At 44.5% G+C, this 20,719-nt stretch overlaps 1 protein-coding gene across 2 annotated transcripts in view; it reads left to right on the top strand.

Moving 5' to 3' along the window:
* Nucleotides 1-20,719, top strand: part of NOL10 (nucleolar protein 10) — an 89,464-nt gene that overhangs the window by 17,684 nt on the left and 51,061 nt on the right. For both annotated transcript variants that reach the window (XM_010852062.1, XM_010852063.1), the window contains exons 10-13: nt 1,178-1,256; nt 2,427-2,576; nt 5,384-5,450; nt 12,881-12,933. In XM_010852062.1, coding sequence (XP_010850364.1) covers nt 1,178-1,256; nt 2,427-2,576; nt 5,384-5,450; nt 12,881-12,933 — 349 coding nt within the window. The remainder of the gene's footprint in view (nt 1-1,177; nt 1,257-2,426; nt 2,577-5,383; nt 5,451-12,880; nt 12,934-20,719) is intronic.

Raw genomic sequence — 20,719 nt, 5'->3', positions numbered from 1 at the left:
GTTATTGGACATAGGTGACCTTCTGGAAGGAGAAGCCAATACAGTCAAAGAAATATGAGTTAAATATTGGCTAGGGGAGGACAGGCTTTGTTGTTTACAGGTGATGTTTGTGATTGTGTGCCCGAGAAACCCAGTAGAATGAACTGAAAAACTATAAAAGCTAGTATGAGATTTAAGTAAATTGGTTACAAAATAAATGTACAAAATCAATGGCTTTGATGTTTATCAGCAAAGTCCATGTAGAAAGATACAGTGAAAACCAGTTCTCATTTATAACAAAAATTGTAAAATATTAAGGGTTAATCTTGATAAGTAACTATCTGAAGAAAAGGACAACATTTTATTAAGAAACAAACAGGTTTGAATAAATGAGGAAAAACAGTATCACCTCACCAAGAAATGGTTCTGGAGTTCAGTTTGAAAAGTCAGTGACGGAAGTCGATGCTAACGAGAGGACCTGATGCTTCAGCGTAGTTGCAGGCTGAGGCTCTAGGTGGCGTAAGCGGCCTGAGGATGCCAGCAGTCAGCCACCTGGACTCTAGGTTCTGGTCCAAGGTCATGGAGACAACAGCTGTTGAAATCAGGACTATGGCCCGCTTCTGACTCGTCATCTAGGATCCTTCCCACCTCAGAGTTACTCTTGGTTACTGAGTGAGAAGTATATTCTAGATTAATAGCTGTAAACATCCATTGTTCTGTTACTTTTAGAGATTCTAGGCTCTCATCTGGGGACTAGTCTTTTTTTTTTTTTTAGCTTGACATCATTGACTTTAAAAGTGAAAATAGGTATACCCATGTTTGAATATAAAACTGTTTCCTCGTAAGCCAAAAAAGGGACATTTCTGTAAATACCTCATTCTGGCTTAATCAAAATGAAAGATACTGTCATACTGGTCCTTTTCAGTTGGTTTTATATTTTCAGTAACTTTTATTGCTTGTTGTTACTTTAAGAATGTTTCTTACAGTTTTAAAAGAAGATAACCTGCAAATTTTTTCAGGTAGGTTACATTTATAAATAAAGGTTAGTTTTCATTTGGACTTGGAAAGTTTGGATACAGTTCTTTTAAATAGGAAACTAGAAATGTGATCCTCTCCATTAGAAGTGAAGAGTAATAATTTGTTCCTTGGAAGGAGATTTGACCATATATGCATGGAACACAAATATTTTGCCTTTCAGAATAAACAGTTTGCCAACGATCTCTGCTTTGAAATTTAATGGTGCCTTGACCATGGCCGTTGGAACATCCACAGGGCAGGTAAATATGTTTCAGTTGGAAACTTCGCTTTTAAGTTACTGTTTCAGAGGTGTGTGTATCACGGGAAACACCCACTCGTCTGTTCACTGTGTGACCAGACTCTGAGGCATTACTGTTTTGGCCAGCGCGGAGAAGGGTACTCAGATTGCCGTGTTCCGTTAGGACCTTGAGAAGCTCTGCTTCTGGCCCCAATGGTGGGTCTGAGAGATTCTCAAGCTAGAAGCTGCAGTGGGGCTATGCCTCAGGTGTCCTCTTGACTTTGGTTTAGAACAGTGTTTTCTCGAGTGTGTGAAACAGAGTTCTATGGAAAAACAAAAATTTGGGATTCTCCAGATTCCTATCTTTGAGGTTTATAGTGCATTGAAATATATAGTGGAGGCTCTGAGAATCCCTGTAGACAAGAAATGTGCTGAGTCGGTGTTTCCAAAAGGTATTTGTCCAAGGAGCTTTTTTTTTCCCACCCAGCACTGTCTCCCACATCCTGTTCAGGGAGTGGTCAGTGGGACATGCCTCAGCGAATGCTGACTAGTCTGAGGAGTATGAATGAAATAGCTTCAGAGATTTAAATTCATCTTTCCCCCTTTCCTTCCAGGCAGAGCCCACACACTTAAGTCTGTCCAGACCTCAGCACAGGCGGGAGCCCTGCTTCCAGCAGAGTGCCTGTGTCATCTGTCACCTGGATCTGAGATCCAGCTTCCCCATGCCCCTCACCTATCAGGATAAAGCTCAGAAAAGAACACTACCCTCCACCCACCCCCCAAAGTCATAGCCTTGCCACCAGCGTCTGACTCTAATCTACCACCCCTGCCTTCATGATGATTCTTGTTCTTGTTTCTTTCAGCCACTGGGACAGTGCCTGGTACATACTGGGCCCTCAGTGTTTATTAAATTCATAAATGACACAAATTCTTGTGCACTTCTTCCTTTTGGTTCCTTCCTTAACATATCCAGGTAGTTCTCAATCTTAGTGTGCCTAAAAATTACTCTTAGGGTTGAATCCATAGAGCCATGCCCTGGAAGGGTAATTGAAGAGATTTTTCTGGAGTATTTTTGCTGGCTGACACTTACTTTAGAGTCTTTGTACTCTGAGTGAGGATGTTCATTTTTAAAAGTTTCTTTTTAAGATGAAGTATTTTATTTAAACAGAAATACCTGTTTTTTTTCTTTTAGGTTTTATTGTATGATCTTCGATCTGATAAGCCATTGCTAGTTAAAGATCACCAATATGGGTTGCCCATTAAATCAGTTCACTTCCAGGATTCCTTAGATTTGATTTTGTCCGCTGACTCTCGAATTATCAAAATGTGGAATAAGAACTCAGTAAGTATTTTTTGTTGTTAAAATGACTTACTTGCCTATTTTCCTTATGTTCCTTTTCTTTCCAGTTGCCTTGTTTGAGTTATGTGGGTTCTTGAGAAAAAAATACTAAGTATCCATTCAGGCCCTTCCCTGGAAGTTAGTTATTTCCAGGTCCTCAAGGTCATTTTTTCCTGTTAAGAACTTTTCCTCATTTGCTAGAACTGGCGCGCATTTTTACATGTTCAGTTAGGTAGATATAAATCATTATTTTAAAAAAACTTGATCCATGAGAAACCCCCTAGATTTTGGGGCTCTTTTACAACCTTAGGAAACTTTTTATGAGCTACTACTAATATTTCCAGGCTTCCCTGGTGGCTCAGGGATAAAGAATCTGCCTGCTAACACAGGAGATGCAGGCTCAATTCCTGGGTTGGGAAGATCCCCTGGAGATAGAAATGGTAACCCACTCCAGTATTCTTGCTTGGAAAATACCATGGACAGAGGAACCTGGTGGGCTATAGTCCATGGGGTCGCAAGAGTGGGACACAGCTGAGCACACACGCATTAATCTTCCCATATCAGTGTTATTATGCATCTCAATTTCATACCCTTTCCTTGTGTCAACAAATAGATTTTAGATATGATACCTTTACAGTAAAAGTGAAAGTCGCTCAGTTGTGTCCGACTCTTTGCAACCCCATGGACTTTAGCCCACCAGGTTCCTCTGTCCATGGAATTCTCCAGGCAAGAATATGGGAGTGGGTAGCTGTTACCCTCTCCAGGGGATCTTCCCAACCCAGGGGTCAAACCCAGGTCTTCTGCTTTGCAGGTGGATTCTTCACCATCTGAGCCACCAGGGAAGCCCAATTTCTTATATAGTGTTTTTCTTAAAAGCAGTTTTTTCTTAAGAATACTTGATATTCTGTGCCCTTTTAAATGTCGTTTAAAAAGTATCAAAACCCTATGTTGTTGATTCTCCTGTTTGGAGAGAGTAGTAAAAGGTTAGTTCATCTACTGGGACAAAATTCATTCAGTGTAGCAATTGCTTTTAAGAGTCTTTGCATTTATTGATTTCAGACTTAGCATCTTTAAAGTGTTACTGTAAATAGAAAGATTCATTTTTGAGGTAAAGAGTGTGAGGGGCCTAGAGCCTCAGCATTAGTTGCTGGAGGGCAAGCGTGAGTCCTTCCTGTGGGGCTCCCCTACACAGGGCAGAGGGGCCACCAGCAGCCTCATCACAGGTCAGCTGGTGATGGGAATCCCTGGCTGCTGGGACAGCTTGTCAGCTCTCAAAGTACTGACCTTACTCTGCTCCTTCTGTGTTTTCCTCTGGATCTTTGTGGAGACTGAGTTATCCCTGGGGTGTGTCCTGTCTGTCAAGCCCCATCACCTTCTCGGGCCCTCCTGAGACTTCCTTACAGAGAAAAGGAAGGGCCTCTGGCTCTCATCAGTCCTTGGAAGAATTCCCCTGACACTTCATTGCCCAGGAGCCGACTATCTCGCTTTGAGTTGGGAGGGTTTTGAGGGCTTTCTTGAAGATTCATGGTGTCTTAGGCCTGGATTTTTCTCTACTCTTTTCTGACAATCCAAACTAGTGTACTTTAAAACAACATTTCTTTTTACCTCTACAAATGCAGACTTTCCATGTTTGAAAGTTCCTAACACACTGGTAGAGTAAGTTTTCCATGGCCTGGCTCCCATTCTGCCTAAAGGTGATGACTAACCAGTCGGAATGCCCCCTTCCCAGCCCTCCAATGGGCATAGTTTTCCCCAATGTGGATTTCACGATTTCTCTTTTTTGTTCTGTGCTATTGTTATTCCGATTTCCCCTTCCTTTTTCCTCCTCTCTTTCCGTTTTCGTTTCATTGGAAACTTGAGACAAAAGGGAGGTAACTGTGTGAGCTTCACTGTCTGTCTTGAATTAGAACCTTGCTGCTGTTTTTCATGGAGCACGAAATTAGTTTTTTAATACCCCCCTCCCCCACCACCATGGAGCCTCTAATAATGGGTTAATAAATGCAAAAGCTGGCAGACATTTTCAACATCAGTTTTTGAAGTCATGTTGTAGTTGCTACAGTAAGTTTTACCTTGGCGTTGTTGTAATGACTGAATACGCCCTCTTGACCAACACCCAAATTACTTGCTTTTGCTTGACTCACTCTCCTTGTTTATCTTTCTCATCATCCTTTCCCACTCCCATCTATTATCTTCTTTTTTCTTTCACTTAATTTCTGTTAATTTTTTAAAATATGGCATATTTTTCCCTACATTTAAAATACAATATTTTACCCTTCACTGTATAATAACTAGCACCTTATGTATTTATAGCATTTTGTTAAATTATCTTGTATTCATTATCTGATTTGATCCTCCTCAAATCCTAGCAATGCAGGATGGCAGATACCAGCCTCATTTTACCATATTGACCACCTCTTCTTTGTTTCTTGGAGGGCAGGTTTAACTAGGGTGTGTCTTCAGATTGTGGACATGTTTAAGTTGACGTACAGTTTTATTTTAAACTTTACCCTTGCCTATTGTGTAGACATTATCTTTAAAAGTTCGTATTTCTTTTCCCAATAAAGTCAGCTCTCCCTACTGAGCCCCGGTTTCTTCCTCTCTAAAATGAGAGGATTTGATAAATTGATAAAAGAAATTCTCTGAGATTTTTTTTTTTAACCTTAAATTCTGTGATTTCTGTTAGGTGATTTTATTTTCTCACATAAGCAGGATATATGGAGTTATGTCTCCAGCTTACTTCCTGTATATACATTGCCAAAAGTTGTCTTCCTTTAACTGTTTTAACAGTTCACTTTTGCTTTCTTTTTTAGGGAAAAATATTTACTTCCTTGGAGCCAGAACATGACCTTAATGATGTCTGCCTCTACCCCAGCTCAGGTATGCACTGCGGAGCGGCAGGCCATTTTGTGAGATGAATCTAGGCTTTGCTTTACAGGGTTTTAAACTCATTTCTTAAGACAGGGTTTGGCTCAGTTAAGACAGTTTTTAGGTATTGTATTTACTTGAAAAATTAAGAACAGGAAGTGATGTGGATGCTTCAGAAAGTGACATGCTCAGTGACTCAGTCCTCAGCCAGCCTAGCTGTTAGGAGAAGCTGGTGGCAGTCTGTGGGTCAGTGGCAGGCGAGGTGCTATTTTAGTGTGCGCTTTAGCTCTTTTATGGGATTAGTAATTTTGTGTAGATTGAGGTTAGGGATGTGGAGGAGCCTGGAGTTGCCTGATGATACACAAGGCTGGCGAAGCCACACGTCGAGTATATTCTGCGTTGCAGGCTCTTCTGTAAAGTACCTGGTAGATTTCGAGATTTAATAACACCTTCAAGCAAATCTGAAGAATTCTGGGGAAGGAGAGAAAATGAGAACACTTGTCACTCTCCCGCAGGGTTGTGTCCTGAGGACAGACACACACAGATATTTCTGATGGTGTGATACCAGGCAAAACAGGAGAAGTTCTGCTCCGGAGGTGCACACTGGCCCTGTGACGGCAGAGAGCGAGGGGCTCCAGGCAGAGCAGCGAGAGGAGGGCGGAGGGGAGGTTCTCGTTGGCTCCGAGTGTGGGTGCTGGGTGAGAGACATGGTGGGCAGGAGGAGCCCCGTGTGCCAGAGTGTGGGGTCTGTGGGAGGAGTGGGGTGGGAAGCAGGTGGTGCGTGGGGTGGGGGCCCTGGAGTGACCACGCTGAGTGCCTGGGTGCTGTCTGTGGTCAGGACCGATGCAGACCATGCTCACAGAAGGTGGTTCTGTCCACTGGGCAGAAGGTAGATCAGTTTTGAGCTAAAATGAATAGGAAGAGATACGTAGAGCTGAGATCGGCTGCACAGGAGAGAGGGCAGACTCGGAGAGAAAGATGGTGTTGTCTTCTTTGAGCATCTGAGTCTGAGGTGGCAGTGAGGCAGTGATGGTGTCTGGCAGAGGGTCTCCAACCTGCCTGCCCACCAATATCACCTGGGGGCTTTTTAAGAAGTACACATTCCTCAGCCCCATACCAGGTGTGCAGACTCAGAGCATCTGGGGGAGAGCCCTGAAATGGGCTATTTTTCACCTGCTTCCCAAGTGGTTGTGGAGCCCCGCCCTGACCTACAGCCTCATCCTGGGAGCCACATCCAGGGCACAGTAGGTAGCGTGGCCCAAGGAAAGCAGGTCTGCAGACATAAAATTTTAAGACATGTAAATAGAGGTCATTGCAGAAGAAGTGGCAGTGGAGGCAGTTACGATGGGGAAAGTGGAGAGACCACAAGACAGCAGGACCTGAGTATGGAAAGGGAGATGAGAGGGAAGAGCCAGCGGAGAGGCCGACAGAGTGACAGTGAAGGAACCGGCAGCTATTGAAGTAGAGAGAAGTGATTGCCCGGGCATTGCTCAGTGAGCAGAGCATCACAGAAGTGGAGGCAGGAAGGGGCAGGAAGGCCCTGTGCTGTGGGTCTGGATGTCGTCGTGCTTGTCACTTAATCCTCTCATAACGCGGGAGAGTTAGTGACTCCCTTACCATTCCTTTCCCCCTTCCCTTCCCTTCCCCTCTCCTTTCCTTCTCTTTTACATCTTTGGAGGTGAGGAAACTGAGATATGTGCCCAGGGTTGGTCACCCGGCCACTGTGTGGCAGAGGCTCCGTTGGAGCAAGCCTCCCCTGATCTTGGAGCCTGTGCTCTTTCTTAAGTTACAGGGTACTCTCCTGAGAAAGATGAGACACCCTGAACCTTTGTAATTAGGTTTTCATCTGTGATCGTTGGGAGAATTTTCTTATAATAGGGGTGAGTCAAATTGTGATGAATTCAGAAATTAATGAAGGTGCTGGGTCGTAGGTTGAGATGCTGAGTGGTCCAAAATGGTGTTGGGGCTAGATACAAAGGTGAGTAAAATCGGGTGAAGCTGAAGTTAGAACAAGAGGTTAGTTGGATTGAAGGAGTGGGGGTTTGAAGGGTGCAGATGGTGACAAAAGTTGTTGACCTGTGCTGACTGATTTGTGCTCACCTGTGGCCACGGAGAACTTGCGGAGTAACTAATCTGAAATATGTGCTCTAAACATAAAATACACACCAGACTTCAGATGTACCAAAAAACAGGAAAGAATGTGAAGTAGATCTTTAATTTTTATATTGATAACATATTAAAGTGAAAATATTTTAGACTTACTGGTTAATAAAAATATACTCAAATTTACCTGTTAAAAAAATTTTTTTTTTAATGTGTCTACCAGAAGATTTTTAGTAACTTATGTGGCTTGCATGGTATTTCTGTTGGGCAGGGCTAGTCCAGACATGGAGGGCTTTGATAGTATAGAATACTGATAAGGTGCAAGGTGTTCAGAGTCAACTGCAGGCATGGAATGTGACTGTAATTTCACCAGAGTAGAAACCTTCTTCTGGTACCAAAAATACCGTTACCCCACGTAAGAAAGCAGTCCTTTCCTAATAATACCTTTAATTTTTCACATTCCCCTGCTTGTCCACCAAATGCCTTTTTAAGCCCATTTATCTGAAACTAGTCTATCACCAAGGTTGTGGATTACATTTAGTAGTTGTGTTTTCCGCTTATTTCAATCAGGAATTCTCTCCCATCCTTTCTTCCCCTTCCTCCATGGCACTTGAGTTTTCTGCCATCAGGGCTGTAGTCTCGTAAGATGTTCTGCATCTTGGATTCCTGTGATTATTTTTCTTGGTGTCCTTTACTTGTTCTTCCGGCCCCTGTATTTTTTGTTGTTGTTGTTCTAAAATAGAAGTGAAATCTAACAGCCCAGTGCACTGTGTGTTAAATATTTGGGACGAGCGTGGTGCTCAGGGCTGACGGGTTCTCCATGTCATTTCCCATCCTGTTGGTCATCCCAGAACGAGCAAGGAGAAGCGTAACGGCTCTGCCTTGATGGCCAGCAGTTCTTTCTGTTATACACGATGCTTTCCTGGCAGGTAGAACCTTTAAGATGGTGTTTTGGTCAGAAGAGTGCCTTTATTGTCAGGTAGCTTATAAGAGCTTAATCAAACACAAACACTAGCCAGATAATTTATTTCACAAGCTGGCGAGCCCAGAAAGGCAAGTCTCTCCATGGCTGTCTTGGGGTTCGGACCGAGCGTGATTGGTTCACAGGTTTTGCTGTCTTTCCCTCGCTTTACTCTCCTGTCCCATTCACATTGCTGGTTAGGTTTTTTTGCTTCATCACTATGAGCGTAAGCATTCTTTATCTTCTCACTTACTCGTTTTGGAGTAATTAAAGCCGAATCATGATTGCTTGCTGTTCTGTCGTGTGTTTCTGATACTCAGACTGCTCAGAACGTTGAGAAATGGTTCTGTCTTAGTGGCCTCAGCTTCTAGTTGCTCGTGCTGAGTCTCCATGTCAGGTGCTGCCCTGCAGATTGGGAAACTGAGGTCGCGGCCCCACGACCCCGGTCTGCAGTGCTTGCTGAGCCCCAGCCCGACCTGTGGAATCCAGAACCACTGGGAGAAGGAAAAGGAGATGTCCACTCAGAAAGGCTACTCAGGCTTCAGAATTGTACCAGTGATCCAGGCTGTTTTTCATTGCTTTTAGGCCTGCTGGAGGCGGTCTGTATCATCAGACCTGAAGTCGCCTTTTATTCTCTCAGCAACCTCCCAGTAGCCTGCCTAGAAATAAGATGTGGCCCATCACTAACCTTGGGGCCATGTGTAGTAAAACGTCAGGCTCCCCACTTTCTGTAGGAGTTGACCGCACGAAAAGGCGTGTCCTGTCCTTTCCAGCACAGGGCAGTTCCGCACAGCTTGTCTGCTCTGAGCCGCTCCAGCTATGACCCGATGCCCTCCGTTTCCGGGCAGTGATTCTCAGATGTATCTGATGAAGTACAAGCCTTTTATGTTTTTTGTTTTGTTTTTAAATTTCCAATCCATTGCAGGTGGATACTTTTGTCAAGTATCATAAAGGTGAATTAGTAGAAAAAGGGTTACACGTTTGGAACTCGCCGCAAGGTTGAGTTGCTATACATGTTTCTAAATTCTTCAGTTTCTACACTCACCGGCAAGCTTGACGGCAGTTTTCAGACTGGCCCGGGAAGCACGCTTTGAGTTCGTCCTGGCTTGAGCAATGTTTCTGATTTAGAGCTGTGACCTTCCCTGAGTCCTTCGCCCCCAAAGCCTGGACAGATGAGATTTGTTCTCTGCGTGTCTCTGAGGAGCACGTCGTGTCCTACACTCTCTGTCCACGCTGGAGCTGTGGGCTCTTCCTCAGTGCTGATGATCTCTGCCTTCTCTTCCAAGGTTCCCATTTTTATCGTTGGTGCTGTTGTTCAGCTGCCCAGTCGTATCCGACTCTTGGCGGTCCTGTGGACTGCAGCACACTAGGCTTCCCCATCCTTCACTATCTCTGAGAGTTTACTCAAACTCATGTCCACTGAGTCGGTGATGCCATCTAACCATCTCACCCTCTGTCGCCCCCTTGTAAGGAAATTTAAAGGAAAAGCCATAATCTCACAATCTCTTCACAAGTGTCATTACTCCTTCCATTAGAGAAATTCTTTTTGGGGGGCCACACTGAGTGGCCTGTGGCATCTTAGTTTCCCAGCCAGGGATTGAACCTGCACTCCCTGCCTTGGAAGAGTGTAGTCTTAAACACCGGACCACTGGGGAATTCCCAGAAATTCTTGTCTTATAAATCACTTGTTCGTGTGTTTTAAATTGTCACCATGTGTAATTGTCTTTTGCTTTTCAGTTTGACATTGTTATTAAATACGTTTGTCATGTTACTATATGGTGTTTATATCTGTGTGTTTTAATGATTTATTTGATCGTGCAAGAAGTCTTTTCACTTTATCTTAGTTGTCGTTGGAGTTTTAGAGTCCCATGTTCCACGGGCTTTGGAATCGGTCCAGTATCAGCTGGCTCTGTGGTGACCTTGAGCAAACGGTCTTGCTTTCCCGAGCTACCTTCTCACCTGTGGAGGTAGAGTGCCTGGCTCAGTACTTCACCCTCTTCTCACCTTTCACCTGTGATTGTCTTAATTTCTGCTGAACTAACTCCATACCTGGGTTGACTTTCCTGCTTCCCTCTTGTTAGAAACTCCTCGTGTTCCCTGGGCTGTGTGAGGTTGCTTTCTCTTTTATAATTTGTTTTGGTCCTAACTGTCCCGACTTTGGTTTCTCGGTAGGTCAGCTTGTGTTGTTGGCCGTGTTTGGTCAGGTGAGGTCCTGCTCATTGTAGGAGACAGTCTGCCGCATCCGGCCTGGATTCTCCTGTGTGATCAGCGCCGAGCCTTTCCTGTGGTCTGTTTGGTGGGTGTACTGTGTTTCCCTCTAAAGCGTTTGCTGTTGAGTGTTCAGGATTGAGCCAGGGAGGCTGGGCTTAGGGGATGTCTTTGTTGGGAGCCTTCTTTCTGATTGTAAGATGTCTCTTCAATTTCCAGACCTTCTTTAACCCTGTCTAAAGGTCCTGGAGAAGTTCTGATGGGGTTGTTAGACTTGGGAAGCGCAGGTCACTAGAGTTGGTTTCTTCCTGAGTGAACTTCAATGAGCAGTTGTCTCCAGGGCCAGAAAAAGTTCCCACATGAAAGAGTTTGTGGAGGCTACAAGCTATGAGAAAGTGTCTGATTTTTACTTGACTTTCATTTAGACGTACATTTCTTGCTTCCTCGAGTGAGTGTGTGTGTGTGTGTGTGTGTGTGTGTGGCTTCCTCGGCTGTGTGTTTGTGTTGTGGTGAAGGTTGTGTGTGTGTGTATGTGTGTGTTGCTTCCTCGGCTGTGTGTATATGTTGTGGTGAAGGTTGTATGCGCGTGTGTGTCTCTTGCTTCCTCGGCTATGTGTGTGTGTTATGGTGAAGGTTGTGTGTTGTGAAGGTTGTGTGTGTGTGTGTGTGTGTTCTGGTGAAGGGTGTGTGTGTGTGTGTTCTAGGGAAGGTTGGTTCCAGCTCAGGACTCACTCCCCCTTTGGACTTGATGTGTGTAACATGGCTTTGCCGGCAGAACGTTGAGCTCCTGCTCTCTTATCAGTGAACCTCCTCTACCTCAGCATCATATTTCTGTTAACAGCATTGAAGAGCATCGCTTTGGCAAGCTTTTGTGTTAACCGAAGAGCAGCACGAAAGTACTTTTTAAATCACAGAATTACATCACCATCCTTAGCGTTTGGTGTACTTAATTAGGATTGTGAGCTTCCGTGGCATCTCAGACAGTAAAGAAGCTGCCTGCCTTGCAGGAGACCTGGGTTTGATCCCTGGGTCGGGGGTCTGGTAATCCAGATGTGTGCTTTCTGTGGATTTTTCTGTTGTATTTTACAAATAGATTTTTTAAATGAAGGTAATGTAAGTTGATATGTAAAGGTATTTAAAAAAATGAGCTCTTGTCTGAAATTTTGCTCTTAAGTTCTGTAGCTTGTAATGTTCTGAATGTTCTACTCAGCACTTGTAACTCAGTACATATGAGCTTTATTTTTTGATCTGTAAATAAGTACGATAGTCCTTATGTCAGAGAGTTGTCACGTCTTCACCAAGATAAAGTACACAGAAGTGTTTTGTAAATTACAAAGGACTGACTTTAGTTTTGCTTCGGTGCATCGTTCTGGAACAGGGCAGAGAGGGTCAGAGCTGCCATGAAAGCCCCTGCAGGGTGGGGTGGGGCAGCGGGTTGGCTGTGTGGCAGAGACCTGAGCCCAGGGCTGAGCTGGCTGAGTGAGTGGATTCGTTACTGTTGTTCCTGGGGTTTGAGGGGAGCCATTACTGGATGCCACAGGCTGTCCCTCACTCCATTCTCACTTTCTGAGAGCACTGATCCCTGGACTAAATTATCAGCCACTCTCTGGGTGAATCATTTTGGTAAAGGCTGTCAGATTCTATCTGGGTCTTTTCTAGTGTAGCTACATGTAGCATTCCTCTTAAGCCATTTTGTTTTCTATTAAGGTGTAAAGTTTAATTCAAACATGAGGAACTACTTTGCTATGACATTTTGTGGGAAATGCTTTACTTTGGTTCTTTGATTCCTGATTAACAGAAAGATACCTTTCTTAACTTTCATAATACATAATAGTGCATCGAATCTACCTTTTATTGGTGTATCTGAAGCTTAAAACTTAACTCTTAAAAATGGTGGCCCTTCTCTGTGGGAACCACTCAATCACTTAGCTGATACAGCCTGAGTGTTTTGCAGATGGGGAAGCTGGTCTTTCTGATACTTCAAATGCCCCATCCAGGAGGGTCAGGGACCATAGCCCACGGCCTGACTCCGAGGGTGCCTGGCTGCTGGTCTTACTCTTCTGCTGTTCATCATGTTCTGAGCATTTCACTCATTTCAAAATATAAAGCAAGTAGGAAGAGTATTTTTATTTTCCCTTATGTTTACCTTTTTCATTGTGTTTATTTTTAGGAATGCTTCTTACCGCCAGTGAAGCCCCCAAGATGGGCATCTATTACATTCCGGTAAGTGATACAAAAAGGAGTTACGGTAAAAATAGAACAAGGAAAGACACTGTATTTTTAAGCTGGCTGTGTCGAGGGACTTTGGGCCTGCATGTGGCTGTGTAAATTAGACACAGTGGCTCACTTGTCAAATCACTGTACTTCCTGGAGCCAATAAAGTAATGAATGTTTAACCATTCTTTTATGGGAAACTACTTAACATCCCATTTAAAAGTCGTCAGTAGAAATTCATCTTTATTCTTCAGATTTACATTTGTTTTTTGTTTCAGAATGTTTCAGAAACTTCCGGCTATTAGTGATCAAGAGACCTAATCCTCTAAAATAAAAGTCTAGGACTCTTTCGGTCATCGCATTGTCTTTTAAAAATGGGTTCTGTGTATAAGAAACCATCTTAGATTGCCACGATCCGTGATGGCATGCAGTTTATTATCTTGTCCCTTTTTTTTTTCTCCTTCCTTAAAGCATTCTTCCGTTACATATGCCAGACACTTCCCTACCTATACCTAAACAGAAAGGCCTGTACTGCAAAGTTGGCCTTAGATTCTGGTCACCACACATCTCCTTTTCTGAGATTTGCAGAGAAGAGCATGGGGAGTGTGGAAGATCAGATATTTGGGGGAGTAAACGCTCTGTGATCAACGTTAGCCTCCAGTTATGAAGATTCTTCGTATTTATGATGGTTCTTTTGAAATAGTTCAACCATGTGTATGTTTCGCCCCCCTCCCCGCCCCCCAAAAAAGATACTCTGTTAATGTTGCCTTTCTATGGCTTCAGGAACCTGCTATGTTGTTGAAAGCACTTTGGGGTGTTTCTTTTGGTTGATGGTGAAGAAGGTCATTCAAACAGCAGCTTTTCCATTTTCCTAAATTGTCATTTGTTCCTTTTCTCCCCAGCCTCTCAGAGATACTGCTTCTGTCTTCCTGTTAGTTTGTGTGTCTTTGTCTTCATTCCGTCGGTAACTGGTTATTGACTGTATCAGCTGTGTCAGGCCCAGTGCTGTGGGTTGACAGTGTAACAGTGGATAGGGTACCACCCGTTTCCTTGCAGAGGTCATTATTAGGAAGTAAAACAAGAAAGGGGACAGTTTCCGGTCAGCGTGATGAACACTCTTAACTGAAGTAAGGAGCCTGGAACTGGAAACTAGTGGGAAGTATGGCAGATACTTGGCAGAAACCTTCCAGAGGAATTGATTTCCGAGGAGCGACTGGAAGGCTGGTTCTGTGTTCTAGATGAAGGAGGTGGGGTGCAGAATGGGAGAAGGGTCTTGGAAGTAAAGGGAACATTGTCTGCCAAGATCCAGAAGAAGGTAACACACATGGCTGGGCATTTGCCCTTGAGGGACGGGGTAGCTCAGGCTGAAGGGGTGCTCTGCAGCCAGGGTACGATGATCCTGTGGGCTGGGTGTGGTGGTGCAGCTGCAAGAGTGATAGGATCAGACCTGCATTTCTGAAGGATTATTAACTTCTGGCTGCCACCAGGAGAGGGGATTAGATCAGATCTAACCCAGAAGCAGCAAGAACAGGCTGTGGTGATCTGCAGGAGAGACATGGTCCCTGTGTTACCTTTGCCAGACCTCCCCTTTAGAAATTGGGGCTTGGGAGGTTCTAGGGTAGTTTCAGAGAAGTCTGATCTGGCAGGCAGTGATTCCAGGGGGTTATCCTCCTTGAATAGCCAGGCAGCATGTCCAGAAGCATCCGCCGATAAAGACTTGTGTCTGTCACAAGAAGAGCCTTCCCTCAGTCCAGCACTGAGTTTTCTCACAGCGTCAGCCCATCTGGGCATGTCAGGAGAGGCCGACTAAATCAGCTTGCCCTCCTCTGAACTTCTCCTGGGAGAGGTCTCACTCTGTCTTCCTCTCAGGAGGGTGTTCTGCGGTTTGATCTTCAGCATCTGCCTACAAGTTCTTGATGTCTCGTGTTGAAGAGCCCTTCTTCATGTAAGAAGTGTGTAGAATCCACCAGTGGGAGGGCAGACGAGCACTGAGCAGGGCGTGGAGGCCGGATCGGGAGTCTGCTCAGCTGATGAGGAGCCTCCGGCTGGGCATCCCTCGGTGTGGAGCCGGGTGGGGCGGTTCTGTTTTTGCAGGAAGGCCATTTCACCAGCTTGTGCAAAGATGGTGGCAGTGGAGAGAACTGGGACAATTGACAACAGTTGTAAGATAGGCTTGGCCATTGCCTGGACGTGGGGGGAAGGGAGAGGAAAGGACCACACGCGACAGCCGCTTTCTCCCTGGTGAATGTGTGGGCACGGAGGTGACTGCTTGAACCAGGAGGAGAAAGGGGATGATAGAACTGGAGGAGACCCCCGCTCACTTCTGTTTGTCTGGATCCATTTCTCAGGCTGGGTTTTTTTTTGTTCCAAGCACTGGGAGCTTCACACAAGAGGGGACCCGTTGCTGGCCAGGTGGTGAGAAGCAGCTTTTTTGATCAGCGTTAGCTTATCTTAGAAGATCTTCTTAGTTTCAACTCTGTAGCTCAGATGTAACCAAGCAAAGTCAAAAAGCCACCCAGAGACTGCTCCCAAGTGGCTGAGCTTATGGGGACGGTCAGTGCAGAGTTGTTCTTGCTCAGCTGAGCATTGTGTGGCAGCTTGTACCTAAGTGTTCCTCCCTAACCTATCTTTCTGCCCTGCTGCCTCGTACACCGTGAGGATTTATGGTGCCACTTGTCTTTACTTGGAACCTGTTCTCCGTGACACTCCTTCAGAGGAGAAGAGCCCAGGGGTCTGAAAGCCTGCCGTCTTTGCTAAGATTTTTATCAAACTCACCAGGCTGACATTTTTCACAGAGATTTATTTGAGGCCTATAGAACCAGAGAAGTGTGTGTTGAATATGCAATTCATGCTAAATATAGGCAGTTTGGACAACGATTTGTATTAACGTCTTATAAACCAGTTACGAAAACCCTTCCCCCCCCGCTTTGAGGCTGTGCTGAAAATGAAGACAGCTTAATGTTCTTTCAGCTTGTTAATTTTTGCCTGTGTACTCTATACCATCTTTCTTGAGTACTTGAAATCTTTTTAGAGTAAATGCACTTCCTGATTTATATGGTCTCTGCCACTTACTTATCCCAATAGCTAGCTAGTCTTTTATGACCAAATGGGTTTTCTCCAGCTCTTTCCCCATTTTCTCAGTGTTCTCTTTTTCTGTCTCTGAGAGACCAGGATCTGTTCTTTTGTTTGTTTGCTTTTTAAATTCCAGGGCCTAATTCAGCTGAAGCTTTCAGGACTAATGCCAGAAACAGTTTTTCAAGTTTGGGTTCCTCTGATATATAATTTAATCGTAGGTTAGTTCTTCCTAATTAACACCTTTGGCAACTGCACGGGCTCCAGAGGGAATCCAAGTCCTGTGGCACCCAGCCCAAACCTGCCAGGGTGCCGAGTACTGTTCCTGTTGGAAATGCTTCTGGGCTCCAAGGCCCCATGGGTCAGTGAGCTCCGAGACCACACATGACGGACACGTGATGCCTGGCATGCTTGATAATGTGTATGGATGCGTAAGGGCTTCCCAGGTGGCGCTAGTGATAAAGGACTCACCTGCCAGTCAGTGTAGGAGATGTAAGAGACACAGGTTTTATCCCTGGGTCTGGAAGATCCCTTGGAGGAAGGCATGGCAACCCACTCCAGTATTCTTGCCTGGAGAATCCCGTGGACAGAAATGCGTGGAGGGCTCCAGTCCACGGGGTCAAAAAGAGTTGGACCTGACTGAAGCAACTTAGTGCGTGTACACACACACACGAATGCATAAACTTGAGAAAAAGAATAATTACTTGTTTATTAGGAAGCTATTTGAATTAGAAGACTAAAAGTCAATTGATTGAGGATGTATGATTTTTTTTTTAAACACGTAAGTTTTTTAAATTTGGAAAGTACTCCTGGAACCAGAGTACCTGCATGTAGGGCAGAGTTGAACACAGAGTTATACTTACTCACACCAGCGCTCCTGGTTTTTTTTAAGAAATAACACTGGAACTTACTCAGCATAATGCATGAAATGTACAGAACTCTTTGAAAAGAGAGATGACTGTGTATTAAGAAGCATAAAATCTCAAGGACACTTGTTTCACTTAGTTGTAACACACAAGCACACGTCATTGCTGCTTGGGATGGGAGTGCTCGGTCACTCAGTCGTGTCCAACTCTGTGTGACCCCATGGACTGTATAGCCCGCCAGACTCCTCTGTCATGGGGATTCTCCAGGCCGGAAAACTGGAGTGGATCACCATTTCTTTCTCCAGGGGATGGATCTTCCTGACCCAGGGATTGAACCCGCATCTCCTGTGTCTCCTGCGTTGCAGGAGGATTCTTCACCCACTGAGCCACCAGGGAAGGCATTACTGCTTGGGATGTTTTGGCATGATTTTCCAGAAGGCTGAAGGACATAGTTACATAGTGCTTCCTTGCAGTTACTCCTTACCTTCACCTCTTAAGATGGTAACGTTTTTATGAGCTGTCCGTTTGGCAAATACATTATTTTAGTTTAGCATTAGATTTGACAGTACCTTACAGAGTATTTAGTGTCTCCTTTTTATATAGATGCTCTCTTCCTCGTTTTAAAGTTTGGGGCTAGGGACTTGGTCTTTTATTTTGTCTTATGATTGCAGCACACTTCTGGGGGCAAGATGGTGAAAGACTGGTCTCTCTCCCACAGTCTCTGGAAACGAGGCAGGCGGCAGAGAGAACTTTGGCCGACAGAAGGTTCTGCTTTTCGTGCAGAGTCCATTGTGCAGGCAGATGTGCTTTCTCCCATAAAGTAGATCTCATCTGCAGATCACTTAGGCGGCGTTCAGCCCTCTCGGCCAGGCCATGCTGGCTTCTGGAGGCCACATTCTCCTGGTTGTCGTCCTGTCGCCCAGGTAGCCCTTCCAGTCAGTCTGCTTTCGTGGCTTTTCCTGCTCTCGGGCCCGGTGATTGAGCCTCGGCGCTCTCCCTTTGGTGCTGGGGCTTAGTCCTTGTCTCTTTGTTCTCCCCTCAGGGAGCTCACCTGTCCCCCAGGCTCCACAGGGACACCTGTGTGCTACGGACTTCCAAACTTCTGTCTCCAGCCTTTCCTTCCCTCGGAGCTGCAGAGTCACATACCCACCAGTCTGCTGGGCCATGGAGGTGGAGACCTTTCCACTAGATGTCTCATTGGTGCCCTCTAGTTATGTGTCCACAGCAGAATTCCTGGTCCCAGCTCCCCACCCTCCCCTCTTCTCACTTCATTGCTTACTCAGTTCCTTGGCCCAGAGCACAGGCACAGCTGTGTTTCCTCGCCTGTCCTCTTCGTGTGTCCTTGTCCAGTCCATCTAAACCTCACATCAACTCTTTTTCCAGTATTGGTTCAAATCCAGCCATTTTTCAGTACTTCTGCTTCTGCCACGCATCTGGGTTACCTTAATGGCCTCTTACCGGGTCCTTCCTCTTTCCCTTTGTCTCTCTTGCATTCTGTTTTTCATACAACAGCCAGGTTAATTTAAAATATAAAAATAGGACTTCCCTGGTGGTTTAGTGGTGAAGACTCCATGCTTCCACTGCAGGGGGTTCCACACCTGGTCAGTGAATTCCGTATGCAGCCTAACGTGGCCAAGAATAGTGATGATAAAATATAAAAGCAACCAGTCAGCGTCTATCAGTCTTCTCCTTGACAGCTTCCAAGGGCTTGTCATTTTGCTCAATAACATCTTAGCTCCTGTCATTAACTTAGAATGCCCTACAAAATGGAAAAGTTTAAAACACAGGAAACTCCGTTTTCTCTAACCATCAGAGAACAGGTCTCTGAAAACGTTTATCCGTTTACAGAGATCGACAAGTGGTTAGAGCAAAAGACCAAATCCCTCGTCATCGCTGCCAGCATCAGGGAATAACTTACAGGTCGTAAACTAATCCCAAACACAGAATTAGTAGAGAGGAAAATTAAAGTTAGAAACAGAGAGTCCATGCAGCTCTCCTTTGGATTCATCTGGTGCCAAGGGAACAAGCTGTGCTTGGCTGTTCTTCTTGGTGCTAAAGTCTCTCTGACACTTTCAGGTGAGTCCATTGTGTGTCTTATGTCGAGATGGCAAAAACTGTTGAAGAATAATTTTCAGAAAAAAGGAGTCATGACTTTGACATAGATCTCAAAAAAACGTGTTAAAAATTTCATTTAACTTATTAAAGGAACCAGGCATGTGTCATCAAAGGTGAAGTCTAAAATAGCACAGATTTACGTGGAATAAGGTGATGCTGAGTTGGGAATGTACAGATGAATAGATTGGCTTTTCCGAAGGTATGGAGGGTTATCTGTCCATGACAGAATTCTTTCGCATGACTGTTAGCAATTCATCTTGCATTGCTGTCAGTTACTTACAGTTCACACAGTTGTAAAATGTATCCCATGGAATCAGAATCAGGTAATCTTGAAAGGCATGCTCTTAGAGCAGGAGTTTGGCAAACTAAACCCCTAACTAAATGCCTACTGCCTTGGAACAGTGCAGCCATTCATTTATTATGTGTTGTCTACAGCAGTTTTCTGACCAAAGAGGTAAAGTTGAGTAATTATGATAGAAAGACCCCGTGGTCTGCAAGCCCCGAAATCTTTAAGAAAAAGTTTGTGGACCCCCTACTCTTGATTATACATAACTTTCCATTGAAGCACAAAATCTTCCTTATATTTACTTACTTATTTATATATTTATATAAATAAAAAACATGAATAAATATGTAATGAATGTGTATTTTTCTTTATTATGATATAAAAAACATGGACACAGGGATATTGTTTCTTTTTTTCCCAGTTATATTCGTACCACCAAAAGCAGTGCCTTTTATGCTGTAGGCATTCGATTAATATGTGCTGAAAAATTAATAAAACATATATGAGATAATCAGATAACTGTAATTTGAAGAATCTTAGATAATGGTCATATGTTTTACAGTGGCTGGTTTGCAGTGATTTTTAGCTCTTCTTATACCACGTTTGAATTTAGCATCTGCCTTTTTCTGCTACCATTAGTGAAGTTAAAAAGTTAAGAACATGACTCATAAGTGCTAGACTGTAATTTTTATACAACAGGATAAGGATCAGTTCCTTTGCTCTGACAGTATGTTCTAATCAGAATGATCACAGAATCTTGGGGTCATGCAGTCCTTATGCATTTCTGAACTTCCCTGGTGGCTCAGATGATAAAGCGTCTGCCTACAGTGCAGGAGATCTGGATTCAATCCCTGGGCCGCAAAGATCTCCTGGAGAAGGAAATGGCAACCCACTCTTGCCTGGAAAATCCAATGGATTGAGGAACCTGGTAGGCTACAGTCCATGGGGTTGCAAAGAGTCGGACATGACTGAGCGACTTCACTTTCACTTTCAATCATTATGTTTGTGAAGGCTGACAGATTTCTAAAAGAAATGCCTCATCCAAAAGATGTATGACTGGTGCTGTTGTGAGATAAACTCTTTCCTAAAAAAATATAGAAGGAGAATATGAAAGTAAGGACATTGAGCTTCTGTTGTACCTCTTTTGAAATGTGTGGGGGAACTTTGGCTTTGCATCTAGGATCAGATCAGATCAGTCGCTCAGTCGTGTCCGACTCTTTGCGACCCCATGAATCGCAGCATGCCAGGCCTCCCTGTCCATCACCAACTCCCGGAGTTCACTGAGACTCACGTCCATTGAGTCAGTGATGCCATCCAGCCATCTCATCCTCTGTCGTCCCCTTCTCCTCCTGCCCCCAATCCCTCCCAGCACCAGAGTCTTTTCCAGTGAGTCAACTCTTCGCATGAGGTGGCCAAAGTACTGGAGTTTCGGCTTCAGCATCATTCCCTCCAAAGA

The sequence above is a fragment of the Bison bison genome, unplaced genomic scaffold (assembly GCF_000754665.1).
Source record: "Bison bison bison isolate TAMUID 2011002044 unplaced genomic scaffold, Bison_UMD1.0 scf7180017864307, whole genome shotgun sequence".
NCBI classification, from domain to species: domain Eukaryota; kingdom Metazoa; phylum Chordata; class Mammalia; order Artiodactyla; family Bovidae; genus Bison; species Bison bison.
This window is presented reverse-complemented; position numbering and strand designations above follow the sequence as displayed.